Source organism: Neolamprologus multifasciatus, chromosome 15 (genome assembly GCF_963576455.1).
Source record: "Neolamprologus multifasciatus chromosome 15, fNeoMul1.2, whole genome shotgun sequence".
In the NCBI taxonomy this organism is placed as follows: Eukaryota; Metazoa; Chordata; class Actinopteri; order Cichliformes; family Cichlidae; genus Neolamprologus; species Neolamprologus multifasciatus.
The window spans coordinates 14703965-14720400 of NC_140453.1; the positions used below are offsets into that span (position 1 = coordinate 14703965).

The 16436-nt window shown below is 38.7% G+C and overlaps 1 protein-coding gene across 1 annotated transcript; it reads left to right on the forward strand.

Annotated features, from left to right (window-relative positions):
• The first annotated feature begins 7521 nt into the window (after positions 1–7521).
• slc35f6 (solute carrier family 35 member F6) lies at positions 7522–15503 on the forward strand. The gene is made up of 6 exons (XM_085133871.1): positions 7522–7745; positions 10463–10535; positions 11851–12022; positions 12100–12315; positions 12474–12584; positions 13748–15503. Exons 1-6 carry the CDS (start codon positions 7669–7671, stop codon positions 14230–14232), a joined length of 1134 nt encoding a protein of 377 aa, XP_084989997.1. The 5' UTR covers positions 7522–7668; the 3' UTR covers positions 14233–15503.
• The last annotated feature ends 933 nt before the right edge of the window (positions 15504–16436 follow it).

Sequence of the window (16436 nt, forward strand, 5' to 3'; positions counted from 1 at the left end):
AGACAAAAGCAAATAAATTCATTCATTCTGTTTCTGTATTGGATAATACACAAACAGTGGTACTGCTGATCCAATCTGTTGATTCAGTTAATTTAATTAACATGGCTCCAGCAGTCAATCTTTACAGTGTAAGTGCAGGTACAATGCAAATTGGTTTTTTTCTGTGTTTTACATAAAAAGTTAAGACTTTTCTGTCCTTAAAACAACTGAAAAAGACACATTAGGCAGAAGATTACGCCTCCAGTTGCTTATTTTAAACAGCCAGCCCTTATCGTGTGCTAGGCCTTTTTCTTTTCCGTTACAGTTCACAAAGACTTCAAAGAAACAGATTTTGCTGCCATAAACTGTACATAGGAAACACCATAAACCAGCAGTGGGCGACATTTTTTCCGCAGAGGCCTGTACTTACTAAGATAAGGTAAGTGAAGGCCCAAGATTTAAAACAACTTAAGTGAAACGTGATGCACATAGTGCTGAATTATGCTGAACTCCATGAATTTTGGCAGGTATAGCAGGTAAACCTGGGTCTTGGGGTTCTGTTTTCATTAGAAATAAAGCTATATGCTTTTAGTGATATGCTTATTAATACATGAATAAATATATTCAAATATTACCCACTGGGCAGTTTTACTTAAGTCTAGTTTAAGTTCTTGTTACATGTTTTTAGCATCACTTTAAAACTAATGTGTTTAAGTGGGAAGTAGATTTTGTTTCTGCTGCAGATATGTTGTCCAGAGAGGATATACCTCACCATGGCAACCAAGAAAAAAGTTTAGAAGAATGTGGAAAAGTGATTTTTCTGAACCCGAGTAGTTTTTATTGCAGAACCCTGACCAGGTAGCTGGGAGGTGGTATGATCATTGCTAACCCCATCTGCCTCCAAATGCAGAGCTTTTTACCCCCTCAAACGTAAAATGTATTAATTTCATGTGCATTGGCACAGATTAGTACATTACAGTCCATTCACATGAGAAACTGTGTCCAGGGACATGAAAATTTTTTTAATATTCATTCCCAGAACGATGAAAGATTAGAGTAAAAGTCATGAATTTAAACAGGTGAATGACTTAAAGCTCATTCCCTGTAAACTTGTTATGAAGGTGTAATTTAGTTTTTTAGCTTATGTCTTGTACTACACTGTAAATACTGTAAATTTAGTTAAATTAAGTTTAGAACCAGGCTCAAGTGGTGAATCTAGGAAATTAAGTTTTTAGTGAGCTTCATCTTCAACCCTGCAGATTGTTATTTTCAGGGTCAAGTTATATTTTGTGACCTTTTGCAGTTTCACTCAGGTATAGTGAGCAATAAAACAGAGCACAGCCTAATCGGTAAATGGTAAATGGCCTGTATTTATATAGCGCTTTACTAGTCCCTAAGGATCCCAAAGCGCTTTACATATCCAGTCATCCACCCATTCACACACTGGTGATGGCAAGCTACATTGTAACCACAGCCACCCTGGGGCACACTGACACCGGGCCCTCTGACCACCACCAGTAGGCAACGGGTGAAGTGTCTTGCCCAAGGACACAACGACCGAGACTGACCAAGCCGGGGCTCGAACCGGCAACCTTCCGATTACAAGGCGAACTCCCAACTCTTGAGCCACGATCGCCCGAATTAATGGTTTGAAGATGTTAACATATTCTATGTTATAAAAAAGAAAGCCAAAAAGTTACAAAGAAAAGCAGCCGAACACCCAGGAAAGCAGGCAGATGAGAGATTACAGATCTTCCTTACTGAATTTATGCATAAGATTCATAACAGAAATCAAAGTAAACACTGAACAGAAACAAATAACAATTACAGGCTGGGAAAACGCAAACATGTCCAGCAATGGCATAATTTAATAACAGCATGGTGTAGGTTGAAGTAATTGCTTATATGTTTATTCATTTACTGTTAATTAATTTATGGCTGCCGAGAGCAACGCTGTAACAGGTGCAAACTTGGACTCTATGAAAGAGAGACACTTGTAGGAATTTTCGACCAGGCCACAGTAAGTTTTGAAAAATCAGCTACAACTCTAATACATTTGACGTAATAGAAATAAAGCAGTACAAATGCTACGCTCACGCATCGGGGCATGACAAAGCTCCGTCACTACAGCGCGTGCCCCATTCAGTAACCTTCTCAAAATAGCATCAGACTGGATTTTATTACCTGATCCAGCTACAGCGACCTCGAGGGTAGAAGAGGTTTAAGGGCAGGGACAGTTGTGACAGCCAATTTTGATTGCCTTGTTAACGACTTGATGTTTTATGGTTAGCTATTTATAAGGAAATACAATATCTGCTTCCATTGCTCCATTCATCGATTTGCTACAATCAATGTGATGTTTTCAAATAAGGCATTAACATTGAAAAGCATCTGTGAGGTTTGCCACAGCTAGTACAGGAAGAGTATAAAACAACAGAGCCAGCCTCGCAAAGCATCAATTGAGTGTTTACATACAGTACGTTTAGGTACACTGAACAACCAAGGTTGATACTGATTGATTTGTATGAAGACTTTTTTAAGTCAATAAATATTTCAGATAATTTAATGTAATTTAATATTAAGTTTGTTAGTAAGCATAAAGACATTTTGGGTGATTTTAGTGATTCTAAACAGAGGTTAAAGTGACTTTCATGCTGTTTCCAAATTACAAGAATTATTGTATTAATTATTTTTGATTGCAAGATTAAAAGTCATCTTGTCACATAAAGCCTTATTATCATGCAACATAATTTTTTTAAGTAAAAGGAAGACACATTGTCAACCTTGGACTCATCGCAAACCTCATTAAAGAGGTTTTTACTTATTATGCTTGGATGCCCAAGAGCCACTACAGAGAAAGCAACCATTCTTCTTGAGATTCATACAAGTAATTATGGTTTCACTATATTAAATATCACATACACATCACAAAGCAAAGAAACCAACAATGTAATAAAATTATTGAAACGAAGGAGAAGAAAATAACCGAACAAGAGTGAAACTAAAAACAGTCACATCCTAATGATGACAAGCTGGAGAAAAGATCAGGAAGTAAAATTGAAGCAGGACACATGAGAAAGTTATCCTTCAAAGTAAAACAGGAAGTGACCAAAGTCAAAAAAGCTAACAGTGAGACATGAAGACTAACACTGAATATGATGACAGAGAGAAGAGAACACAGAAGCTGTCAGAAGTTTTATTCATTTGAAAAAGTGATTTAAAATGAAATTTTGATATTTTATTTTTTTTATTAAAAAAATAATGCAAATCTTTTTTCTTTTTTTTTTTTACAGTCTTTTGTTTTGGTTTTATATTCATTTTTTTATTATTATTTTTTAAATCTAATTTGCCATTTCACTATATTGACAGGTGAACATTTGTAATATACTAATACACATTAAGGTTAAAGCTCTATTAAGGTGCAACGGCATTTTAAGGTAGGGGATCCTATTTCAATAGAATATACAGTAATGACTGGGTGATTCATAGATTTCTCTACATAGTTCAGAGATCTTGCTGCTTTGCGACCTACCATCCAATCAGATAACACTATTTGCTGTTGGTGGGGTAATTTTTTCCCCACCTTAGTGTATATCAATATGTTACAAACTTGTTTGTTCTATAGTCCATCATGGGGTAATCAGAAACCACCTTTCTTAACTGTTGGTGCTAGCTCCTTCACGGGATCGGTGGCCATCTTCAAACAAAATGCTGATTTTTAACTTGTAACGAACGTGACACAGGAGCTGTCAATCATTAGTCTACACCCCTCCCCCTTGATGTACACCCACAACACAAAATTAGGGTCAAAAGACTGAAACTGAAAAAAAAGGACCTAAAAATGTAAAAAAGAGTTTGAAGACCCCCCCCCCCCCCCAAATACTGAAACTGAAAAGAAGAAGGAAAGAAATGGAAGCAAATAATTTATTATAAAATACTTCATTTGAATAAAATTTTTTAGATGTTTTATTTTTAAATACCAAAACTCTGAATTTCACTTTTTCAAATTAAGAAAACTTGACGCTCCAGGGCCTATATAAGTGTCATGTGTTTTGAAAGTGAGCTGCTAGCCTTTTGCTTTGTTTGTTTGTTAAGGTTCATGTTCCCGATTACCTTGCTTTTACTCATCACACTTGATCAATTTGCCCTTTGTTCCTCTGTCTTCTGTTACATTGACCAAAGGACGCTTGTAGGGGAGAGCTGCCAATCATTTTTCTCCTGTATTTTACTGGTTTCTTAGGGATTTTAGGTATATGTTTGTAGCTTTTCTTTTGCCTCAGTTAATCATTTGATGGCGTTGTATTTCAAGTTGGGTCTGTTTATGTATGTGTGTGTTGGCCTTGGCTCTCCTTGAAGCTAACTTGTACTTCATTGATAACATCCTGGCAATAAATCTTTTCAGACTGACCCAAACAACCTCCTCATGTTTCTCCATCTAATACTATGCTACTCCCCTTATCCCTAGATCAATTTGTGGATGTAACACTAAGATTGACTTATTAATTAAATAAGACTAATCAAAGCAACAAATCAAACTGACAAATGAGGGCCTCTTTGACTCAGAGTTGATTTCCAATTAATGGACAACGGGGTTATTTGTTAATTGGGAGGTTGGATGTTCGATCCCCAGCTCCTCCAGTTTGCACTGCAGTGCTCTGGGAACGATACTGAATCCCAGGCTGCCCTCATTTGCATTGTGTAAATGTTAGATTTTTTTTTAAGTGCTAGGGTGAATGAGGCACATAGTGGAAAGTGCTCTGAGTGTTCAAATACAGTAGAAGCTCTATATACAGTGGTGTGAAAAACTGTTTTCCCCGTTCCTTTATTACAGGTATGTTCTCATTACCCATGCAGTATAAAGAACTTGTTCTTTTTTTCATTCACGGCAGCACTTGAGCAAACTTACGATAACTAAATGTTAAGTGGTAAGAGCCAAGAGGTTTTACTGCTGTCTGCAGAGAGAGAAGAGATGAGACACTTCACAGGGAGTCACTGAGGCGATGACTCCTTGTTCTCATCAGCTGTCTGGGAAGTCACCAAGAATTCTGTTTAGCACCCTTTAACACCGGAGGAGTGAGAGCACGAGAAGAGCCGAAAATATCCCTGCAGCAAATAGAAGCTGTGAAAGCTTGATTTTCTCAGGCTTTTGGTGTGAGTCATTCCAGTGAGGATTGTCCGAGTAACATTAAAAATGTGAATCTAGAGCCTCAAATGCTTAATTTTACTGTAAGTATTTTTTTTTATTAAATGACACTGATCTTTTATTCGGAGGTTTAGAAAAGCCATAGATTGACCTAATATGGGACAGCATCCTCATGGAAAGTGGAATGCCTGTTCTAATTTTAATCAATGTGAGGCCACAAAGGGGGGGACACACTCTGGTCCCAGTTTGAGTTCTTAGATGGTCTGTCTGGTCTTTGACTCCACCTGCTGGTTATCCATGGTGCCTTCTCTGCTACGTTTAGGGACCCTTGAAAGCATTTGCCTTAAGTGCATTAGCTTGAAAGCAATGATGAATCAGATATGGTAACATGAGTGATAAGAGGGCTTTTAGTTTAAATGATATGCTGCTTCACCACTATGTGATAAAGCTGCAGATATCAAGGACACTAGACTAGTATTTAACTCAAATATAGTATACTGGATGTGTTTAATGACTCAGCAGGATACTGTCTTTATAATAAATTGAGTTACCTTATACAGTTCCTCAAACTTTACACACAGTGCACTAAAATCTAGGAATGCACCACGTGTTCTTATTTTTTATTTATTTATTCTGGCTTTAGCAACAGGGAAACAGCAAAAACACTATGAAAAAAATGAGAAAAATGTTTTAAAGGTCACATTATCTATGAACATTATGCCTGTTAACAATCAGAGTGACAGACCAGATAAACACTGGTCACAGTTTTCAGTAAATGCCTTATGAGTAGAAGTTAGTAACTGACAACAGTGAAAAGCTAATGTGTCAGTCCAGACTTACCTGGAAATAAGTTCACTCAAAAGTGCATCACTACTTCTGGCCTAGAGATATAAAAATTCAATCATCTTCCATAGCTCACCCTTCTAATCTGATCAAAGTCAAAGGTTGAGAGTATAACTGTTTTTTACTGTACTGTGTGCTTAGAGCCACCCCTAATTTCTGTATATTTTACTAGGAAAATGGCAAATACTGTAGGTGCAGTGATTTATTGAAGTATGTGCAAACATACGTGGAAGAATAAACAGTACATACAGCACAAACAGAGTTTGTACAATTGTAACAACCGTGAAAGTGAAATTATAACCCCTTTTTTCTTTCTTTCTTTTTTCTCAACACAGCCCAAGCTCTTTTAAGAAACTTTCATCTAATTTCTTTCAGTAGTCTTCAGGAATAATTCTCCGTGCTTCTTGAAGGAAATTCAAAGCTCTTTTTTGGATGCTGGCTGTTTTTTGTTCCATTCTCTGTCAAGATGATCCCACAGTGCTCTGAGGAGGTGAGTTCACGACTGATATAGTGTTGTGCTGTGCGTTTTTCTATCAAGGCATGCTTCTACTGCACTGGCAGTGTTTTGGGGACCACTGTCAGGCTGAAAAATGAAGCTGTGGCCAATCAGATGTTCTTCAGATGTTGCATGGTGGATTAAAACCTGACAGTAATTTTCTGTGTACATAATTGACAATATCTCCAACACCACTAGCTGAAATGCAGCCCAAGCCATGATGCAGCCCCCACTGTGTTTAAGAGATGGCTGTAGATGTTTACTGTTACGCATCTTTCCTGATCTACTCTGTACATATTGACAACAAGTTGAACAAAAAAATAAATAAATCAAATTTGGATTCATCACTCCATTAGGCCAGTTGCCACTGATTTTCACTTAAGTTCTTGTTTAATTTGTCATACCTCAGCCTTTTCTCAAGGTTTAATGGCTTAATGACAGCCATCCTTCCACTGAAACCATGAATCAACTGAAGGTCCAGATACATGTCTCAGATCCTGTGTCAGGTCTTTCCTGGAGAATTGTCCTCCTTTCTTAACGTTATGACTTACAGATTCTGTTTTGTGTTTTGGGCCTGCCAATTCTTTTGTCCTCCACTTGTTCAGTTGCCTTTAAGGGGACATGAAACGCTACACATATAAAGGTTAATTTACACCATTGAACCCTGCTCTCAAAAACTGACATATAGAGTTAACACTCTCTGTGAAGCCAGATTTAAGAAATAAGTGCTTAACGTTTCAAAAAAAAAACATGTTTAGCGCCATCTTCTGTCTGTAGGGAACGTGAGGTCATGTCGTTGATTGGTTGCGGCTGACTTACTTAGTTTATATTAGATAACTAAGGACAGAATTGATAACTCAGAGGATAATAACAACACTAAAACTAAAAATCTGTTTAAGGGGATCCCATTTGTGCTTTATTTATACATCCACTGAACCATCTCAAACTCTTAAAGTAGGCCTTTTTACTTTAATTTTTGCATCATCAAAAGAAATGGGTTGCGTAATTTCCGACGAGTCCTGAAGGTAACACAGCGATAACGCTCGGCGGTCAGCTGACGATGAGCTGTCATGTGACGTTCTTTGACCGTGGCTGGGCAGAGTAGATCAAGCGGAGCGGGTAAACAACAGCGGTGTATTTCACCAAAACACAGCTTGGTGGTGTCCGTTTCCTGCTCCTGCTCGTCCCGATCCACCCATCGTCCATCATGGCTTGGTCAAAATACCAGCTGTTCCTCGCGGGACTTATGCTTACAACCGGCTCCATCAACACGCTGTCGGCCAAGTGAGTAGATTTAATTATGTTTTTCCCTCCCGTGTCATGTGTCTACAGTTACTGTAGCTGGAGCTTGGACCCTGGAACCGACCTGAACTACAGATTTAACATAAAATTTGAAGGGTGGTGGTGCCCAGTTAATTGTTTAGAGAAGTTAATAAATGTAGTTCGTTTATTGCATTTTCTTACAGATTATTAACGCAGAGCTAGCCCGTTAGCTAGTAACAATAGCGTCTCGTTTCCTTGTTAGCTTGTAAGCGGCTAACATAAACATATTTATCAAGCTGTGAGTTTGAAATCAAACTAGACTTTCCTGTTTTCATGTGAAACTAAACTTTGGGGGGACGGTGAGATCATTTATTTCCTTTCCAAGTAAAGGTCGGACTTCTGTCTGCTTCAAAAAGGGGAATAAAAAGCAGTTCAACTCATTTCAAGTTCAAGTTTTATTTGTCATATGCAAGTTAGCACAGGGTCAACATTGCAATGAAATGTGTTTGACGAGCAGCAGTCACTCAGCAGCATCTCCATACTGTGGAAGTGGTATAGAATGGAAAATTGTCCAGAAACCATAATTCTGCATGTTTTAGCTAAACATTTATCAGCTGCTGTCTGCACTCTTGCTGTTGGTCTGATTTCCATCATTCAGCAGTCCCCACGCTTTTCTATATTTAAAAAGAAAAACTGAATGCTGGATGATGGAAATCAATTTTCCTAATTTGATAATCAAAGTTGGATTAATAAAGGTTTTATGTGACTTGAGAAGCTTTGTAAAAAATATCTACTACTGCTACTGAAAAGCAGCTCTCGATAGGATGCAAAGATTTATCTAAGAAATGCAACTGCATGACATCATTATTTGCTTTTGACTGTTTAGAGATCACTCTTCATTCCTTGTCTGCTTAACATTAAAACATATACAGGAGATAAAAGTAATATGTCCACAGATTCAATATAGCTTGTTTCAGTTTTATTCATATAGCCCTAATCCACAACAACTCGAGATGTTGTTGAGATATTGTAAGGTACAGTTGATAAAATATTATAAAGAAACCCCAAAATTATGAGCAAGCACTTGGAAAATATGGGAAGTAAAAACTCCCTTTTAATAGGGAGAAAACTCTAGTAGTTCTTGGCTTGGGAGGGGAGCCATCTACTTCGACCAGTTGAGTGAGAGGGGAATGATGTAAAGAAAGCACAAGTGGGCCTAAAATCGAACCCTGTGGGACTCCACGTGCCACTGAGGACAAAGAGAACATTTGCTGAAACAGAAAACCTCGACTCTTTCAAATAAATCAACTTAATGTTGCAGTCTGTTTATCAGGACTGCCACAACCTGCTGAGTCACCCACTGGCTGCTAAATAATTAAATCACCAGATATTTTTTTTGTCCAGTTAAGACAATTAACAAATTTATAGATGTCTTTAAATTGACCTTTTTGCTCAAAATCCAAATATAATTAACCATGTTTATCCTGAAACACTGAATAATTGCTGTAAAATTCTGTTTTATTTTGACAAATTAAAAAATAAATAAATATTCATTTTTATAATTTTTGCTACATCCAGCATTTTTGTGTATTTTATTAATGTTGCTCACGGTAGTATACTGTTTGTGTATGTCAATTTATTAGGGAAAAAAATCACACTGAAGATGTTGGAAGTCATCATCAAAAACAGGTGTATCAAATATAACATACTTGGCGTCACAGGGTGAAATGAAAACGTGCACATTTCAGAATCAGTGATTGTTGGTAATTTAGCTTAGGTGACTAGATTATCATAATGAGTGCTGACTGCATTTAGGATCTCTTTTGCTGTCATGATAGGAAGAGGTTTGTCATCTCAGTGAAACAAAAGATTCAGCTTTTTCAACTTCTCCAATATTCTGGGACATCAGCTTTCTGCTTCCTGACACGCACTTCTTTGTCCTTTTGCGGGTTTTGTCAGCTGAACAGATCTCAGTTCTGCTGCTAATTGCAGTTTGTGTCAAACAAAACGGGTCATGTAGTGTTACTTAAGAGACAACTCGACAACTACCTGGTCAAATTTCACAACATTCACCTGAACCAGCAGCATCTCTGTGCTGCCTCGCTGCCTTAAAAGCCCCACAACTCGGATCAGTTACCGCTTGGAGGATGATAGTTTTTGTGCAACTTCCATCTTTTCTTTCATTCAACTACCTGCCATGTAAAGATATTTAATCCAAAGCACACCAACCTTAAATAACAGGACAAGCAAGAGCAGATTTAGATGAGCAGACAGATCCACTCAAGTTTCCTTTGCGTATTGATGAGCTCAGAGGTTTCAAGAAAGTGCTGTGTCGTCACTTTTAAAGACCACAGTCCTGCGTCGCGCTGTCACTGGGACGCTCACATGCCAGTCATGCTGTAAGACAGTAAAAAAATAAAGGTTTATGCAGACTTAAGCACTCATTAACTTCACGAGTGAAAAGACACGTCATTCAATCATTCTGTCGCCGTTCTTCATGTCAGCAGGCAGTGAAACAAGTGACCTGTAGGTGAAGTGGAATTATTTCATCACCACATGTTCAAACCAAAACCTGGCATAATGTGAAAGAATACAAAACAAGAAAATGTATTTTTAATTTTCTCTTAAAGAACCCCTCTATGTTTCTTATGTTATTTCTGACTATATATTTTATTGTTTTAAAAATTTATAATTAAGCTGTAACAATCATGTTTGGGTTTTTTTTTTGTCTGTGACAGATGGGCTGATATGTTCAATGCGAAGGGTTGCCAGGAGGAACCAGAGCGTCCGTTCTCTCACCCATTTCTACAGGTATGGTAATAAACTCTTAGTGACAGCTGAGCTCAGCACTTTGATCTCAGTTAAAGTTTTTTCATAATGTCTTGGTTCTTATTTTAAATTAAAGAAAGTCTTTCCAGTTTTTATTTATAATAATAATAATAATAATAATAATGGATTGCATTTATATAATGCTTTTCTAGGCACCCAAAGCGCTTTACAGCTCCACTATTCATTCACTCTCGCACTCACACACTGGTGGAGGCAAGCTACAGTTGTAGCCACAGCTGCCCTGGGGCAGACTGACAGAAGCGAGGCTGCCATATCACGCCATTGGCCCATCTGGCCAACACCAGTAGGCGGTAGGGTAAAGTGTCTTGCCCAAGGACACAACGACCAGGACAGAGAGAGCAGGAGGGTCGAACTGGCAACCTTCCGATTACAGATGAACTTCCCAATCCCCTGAGCCACGGTCGCCCCCATATTAACATATTTATTTCATATATGCAGAGAAATTAAACATTTTAAATTGTTTTTTTGTCTGTCAAGTGAAAAAGTTTCACCTACATGTCACAGCTGTATCTTTAAACCCAAAACCTCTTTGTGATTATGTAAGTCTCTAACAGTTTGCATGGAAGATGCCGACTTGTCTGCACACAAACTGCTCACCAAGCGGTAGCGACACTATGAAAAGCATGATGCAAACTAAAAATGGACACTGCATTCTGAAATGCATCGGTTGCAGTGATAACGTCTAAGTTTCTTGTTTGCATAGTAATTTTTCTGGTGTTAGTACAGCTCAGGCGAGTGTTTGCAGATGAGTTGTCTTCCATTCAAATGAAAGGCAACCGCTGTTTTTGGTGCAACATTCTCCTTCAGCTTCCAGAATCTACTAACCAAGCACTTGGGGAATGTTGCAGACAGGTCTCTAGAGCTGTGTAACTGAGGCCTGACTTCATTTCACTGAACTCTTTGCATTTTTGATGGTTTTTCTTTGATAAAGAAACATGTCCATTCTTTTTGAGTGAATGAAGTGTAAACTAAGCAAACTGTTGCTATTTTTTCTGCTTATTTTTTAAATCTAATGACGAGGATTTACATTTTTATTCTCGTTTCGGTTCTGCTAAAACCCCAAAAGAAGGTGCCAGAAATGATCTCCATACAGAAAAACCCAGGTGTATGTTTTGGGAGGTCAAGCAAACCTGCTGCAAACCTATTTAAGATTCATCAGAAAACTTTTGAAAACAGAAAGATACATCTTGATTAATACAGTAACTCGTGCGTGTCTTTAGTTTTCTTTGCGGAATAACTGGAATAATTCATTCTGTCTGTCTCTCTCACTGTCCAGGCGGTGGGGATGTTTCTGGGCGAGTTCTGCTGTCTCGCAGCTTTCTACATCTTAATTTGCCACGACAAACGTCGACCAGAACCCAGGGTAAATCGTGGCCAGAGCTTCAACCCCTTCCTCTTCTTCCCTCCTGCCATGTGCGACATGACGGCCACCTCCATCATGTATGTTGGTAAGTGTCCACAGAATCTTTTTACAGGTCACCAAACCCTTCTCTACCGTCTTATTAAAACCGTTTTTGTTTCACAGCTCTCAACATGACGAGCGCCTCAAGTTTCCAGATGCTCCGTGGAGCTGTGATCATCTTCACCGGTCTACTTTCTGTGGCATTTTTGGGGCGTCGCCTGGCACCTAATCAGTGGATCGGCATTTTTATCACCATTCTGGGACTGGTGATAGTGGGCCTGGCTGACTTCATCAGTGGAAACAAAGACAGCTCACACAAACTCAGTGATGTGATCACTGGTAAGATGTTTTGTTTTCTTTGTGGTCTTTTTTAAAACTCTTGATAAGGATCTCATTTGTTTATTTTGTTTGTTTGTTTGATATGATTGGATCGCAAAGTGTTTCAGTAAAAAAACCCTCACAGTTTTGCTTTGTTTTTGTTTTTTGTCTGACTGCAGGAGATCTTCTGATCATCATGGCTCAGATCATTGTGTCAGTGCAGATGGTCCTCGAGGAAAAGTTTGTCTACACACATGACGTTCATCCTCTCCGAGCTGTTGGAACTGAAGGTACGACAGTTATAAGGAGCTTTGTCCAGCTTACAACATCAGATCTCTGCTGCTGGACTTTTTTAGAGTGGATGTGTATCCCCTCAAACCAAAAACCTACAAAAACAGTTACATTCCTGAATTATCAGTATTTACTGAATGTCAATAATGAAATGGGCAAAGGTCATATACCTCATACAAACATCTAGAATAGACCTATGTTGTCAGATAAAGGCAGTGTCAAAAGTATGTGTTTCAACAGGTCTGTGGGCCATTTTCGCTTTTGCTGTTGTTGGTCCGTCAGCTGTGGAGAAGGGCGATGTTAGAACATACAAAGAGCTGAAGTGAAACTGAGTGCTAAAAACAATCAAGTGTTTGTGCTGTTCATGCTGGTTTTTTCTGTTGTTTTGCGGTTCTTCTGTTCCCGGTGAACTCGGCATTCAGCAGATCCATACGTCATCTGCACAGTTGGGATTTTGGAGGACTGCACAGGAGTACCTGTGCCGATGGTTTAAAAAAAGTCTTTGCTCACTGTCCTGACAGAGACGTGCACACAGACTTAACCTTTGTGGGACCTTAACTTATGTTTCAGAAACTCAGCTACACAACAGGCAGTGTGGCCTAACCTAACACTTATACTGCTGTGTAACGTATCATTTGTTACATTTTAGCACAAGTGCTGCATCAGATTTGACACCACAAAGTTGTTTTAATATTTTTAAGCTTTCACCTGTTAAAAATGACAAAGAAAGGTTCATTTTGCAGTGTTGTTACACATGTAACAGTACATTATGTATTTTTTAACAGACCCTTTTTAAGAGTGTAGAGGGCACAAGCTTCATACATGGTTACACAGCAGCATTAATCAATATTTTTACATAAATAGTGGATAACAATATATTTCTTCTACTGTGAATTGTTTCAGTCACAGTATGAAAAGCAGTTTATCACCAGATCCTGCTTTTCTCAGATTGGAGCACGTTAGCGTCTTAAAGCTCATTGTTTTGGCTTTACACTTTACCTTATGTTTCTGGTTTAGCCTAATGACTCTCGTGAGCTTTAATTTTGTTGTCTCTGGTTTTCTTTTGTGAGTAACTGGGTGGGGTGATTTTAAGGTGAGGTGAGGTAACTCAAACACACACGACTGGCTAAAGTAATTTCTTTTTCAAAATATTTGTTTTCAGGTTTCTTTGGCTTCTTTGTCCTGTCGCTGCTGCTCATCCCCATGTACTTCATCCCTGTTGGAAACTTTGCCAACAACCCTCGGCACGTCCTGGAGGACGCGCTGGATGCCTTCTGTCAGATCGGCCACCAGCCTCTCATCTTGTTGGCTCTGCTCGGCAACACGGTCAGCATCGCCTTTTTCAACTTTGCGGGGATCAGCGTAACTAAAGAGATCAGCGCCACCACCCGTATGGTGCTGGACAGCCTGCGTACGCTGGTCATCTGGGTGGTGAGCTTGGCATTGGGCTGGGAGCACTTTCACGGACTGCAGGTTTTGGGCTTCTTGGTGCTGCTGGTGGGTACCGCGCTCTACAACGGACTGCACCGCCCCCTGCTGGCGAGAATACCGTGCTGCGCAAGGTTCGCCAACGAAGAGGAGGACGGCTCTGGAGAAAGAGAGAGACTGCTGAATGACGGCCGGGTGCAGACTGGTGACAACAGCTAAAACTTGTGGACACACTCAGCACAGACAGAGTCCCGGTTTAGTGGACAGTCTGCCAGAGACACTGGTGTCAGTTTGCTTTAAAAAAAATCAGGTGTTCACATCTCAGATTTAAACTGGCACACAATGCTGTAACAGTGAACAGGGTGAAAAGCGTATTAAAGATAAAAATGTTGACATTTTGTAGAAAAATATGCTTGTTTCTTTTCAAGATTCAGCTGAGATGATTAATACTTCTAGAACAGGAGGAAACGCTGGTTCTGTCCAATCCCAACTTCCAAGCTGAGAAACTGTCTTGTATATAACTTCCATAGTTACACAACATCATGACATCTGCTTCTGTCTTATTAATCTCCTCATCTAACATTCTGTAAGACACTGAACATGTTTATTTTACAAAATGTGCAATTTTTCAATCAAAGAAGCCAGTGTTAAGAAAGAGTGGCCTGAGATAGATTTTATATTACAGATTTTAAGGGATTATTTTAATTTTTTTTTATAATTGTTATATAAAAACAATTAAAAGCCAGTGTCAGCATTTTTTCCCGACCCTTTTAAGTATGTTTGTTTTTGAAAGTGGAACTTTCAGTGCCAAAACGCTAAGCCACATTTTCATCCAAAATATACTGTCAGCGTCACTTTTTGACTTTTTTGAAGAATGACGGACCACGCTCATGTTTCTCATTTCTTTTTTTGCCACTCATAGTGTTTTATAATTTGGCTGACTGTGCAGTTTGATTACGACAAAATTCTTTCCACATGGTGATGTGCGCCTGATTCACACCCTTGTGACGACACTACAGGGGCATTAGTTTAAAATATCCTTTGTAATCAAACTGCATGCCCGTTCTACTCACCTCACTTTAGTTCTTTTCTGAATTTTGAATTTAAAAGAAGTGTCTTTATGTTCCTCTCTCAGTTTTATTCGTACTGATGGAGACGTCAAGACTGTACAATCGATTTGTATTCTGTGTTGTAAATCCACTTCTCTGTTTAGTTATCCAAGGTGCTGACTGTAATGTTCAGTAAAAGAAAAAGGGAACTATTATCAATTCACACTTTTATTCACAGGGAGCAGCCTTTCTGATGTGAAGGTTCGCTACTTTTATTTTAATCAGTTGAAGTCAGACTGTGGGCTTGAGGCACAGACTCTTATGTGCAACATGGATGTTAATAAAATCACAGTGTGAAGCCTCAAACTGAGTGTTTTGGGTGTCGCTATCTCGATGTTGTGAAAGTGGATGTGATCAGCGTGAAGTGAATACTACTGAGGGGGGAAAAGATGCTAATAATAAATAAACAATAATATATATTTTTTTTTTATTACTGTGGGATTCAGGATAAACTGAAAGTTATCAAGGTTGTTGGACCAGGTTTTTTTTTAAGAACATGGGTGATAGAGGCCGTTTTGATGGGTAAAGGGACAGTAGCAGTGTTGAGGGAGGAGTTACTTACCTCTCTTGGCTACAGACAGTGCAGGAAGGTAGGAGAAGGGCATCCAATGAGCAGGTGGCTAGGTCATTGCAAACTGAACATCACCATATATTGAATAAAGCTTTAAACTAGGGACTGAGCCCATAAACTTACAAGGGATCTTTTTCCTGAAGTCATAGATTCGACAGATGACTATAAACTGGACTTGTTTCTAGAATCAGAGGAGTTGCCCAAATTTAAGCCTATTCCTCCTGAGTTTTTCAGACCCAGAAGCTTCTTCGAGATTTTTTTTCCCATTTCAATCATAAATTTGCTATTAAAGATAACAGCACTAATGATCATGTAAGATACAATAAACAATAAAACACCAGTTTTTTACTGACCCATAACAAGCAGCTGATTAACTCCTGTTTAAGATAATATAGTGAAAGTATAGGTTTAGAAAAATGCATCATTAAAAAGCTTTAATCACACCAACACCAGCAGCTGACACCTGCTTTCACTTCCTGAGTCAAGTCAACAGCCCTTCAACGAGAGGTCAGAGGTTAAACTGAAAACCCCCCCAGAGATCTTTGTATGTGTAGCGGAACAGGAAGAAGGAAAATGTGTTAACAGACCACATGCACATTGACACGTGGTAATTATCCATGTGAACACACGAAGAACAAAATAATGTTATTGTGGGTTTTGTTTAATAGACGGCAGGTGTTCATTTTTGAAAAATATAAAATAATTGATTACTTTGATTTATTTAAGTTTTTTATTTTTCTGTT

Excerpts from the sequence above, each read along its gene's own strand:
- slc35f6 (XM_085133871.1), top strand. The coding sequence starts at position 7,669 with ATGGCTTGGTCAAAATACCAGCTGTTCCTCGCGGGACTTATGCTTACA. Across the intron at positions 7,746-10,462 it reads ATCAACACGCTGTCGGCCAA|ATGGGCTGATATGTTCAATG; the intron begins GTGAGTAGATTT and ends TGTCTGTGACAG. Across the intron at positions 12,585-13,747 it reads CCGAGCTGTTGGAACTGAAG|GTTTCTTTGGCTTCTTTGTC; the intron begins GTACGACAGTTA and ends ATTTGTTTTCAG.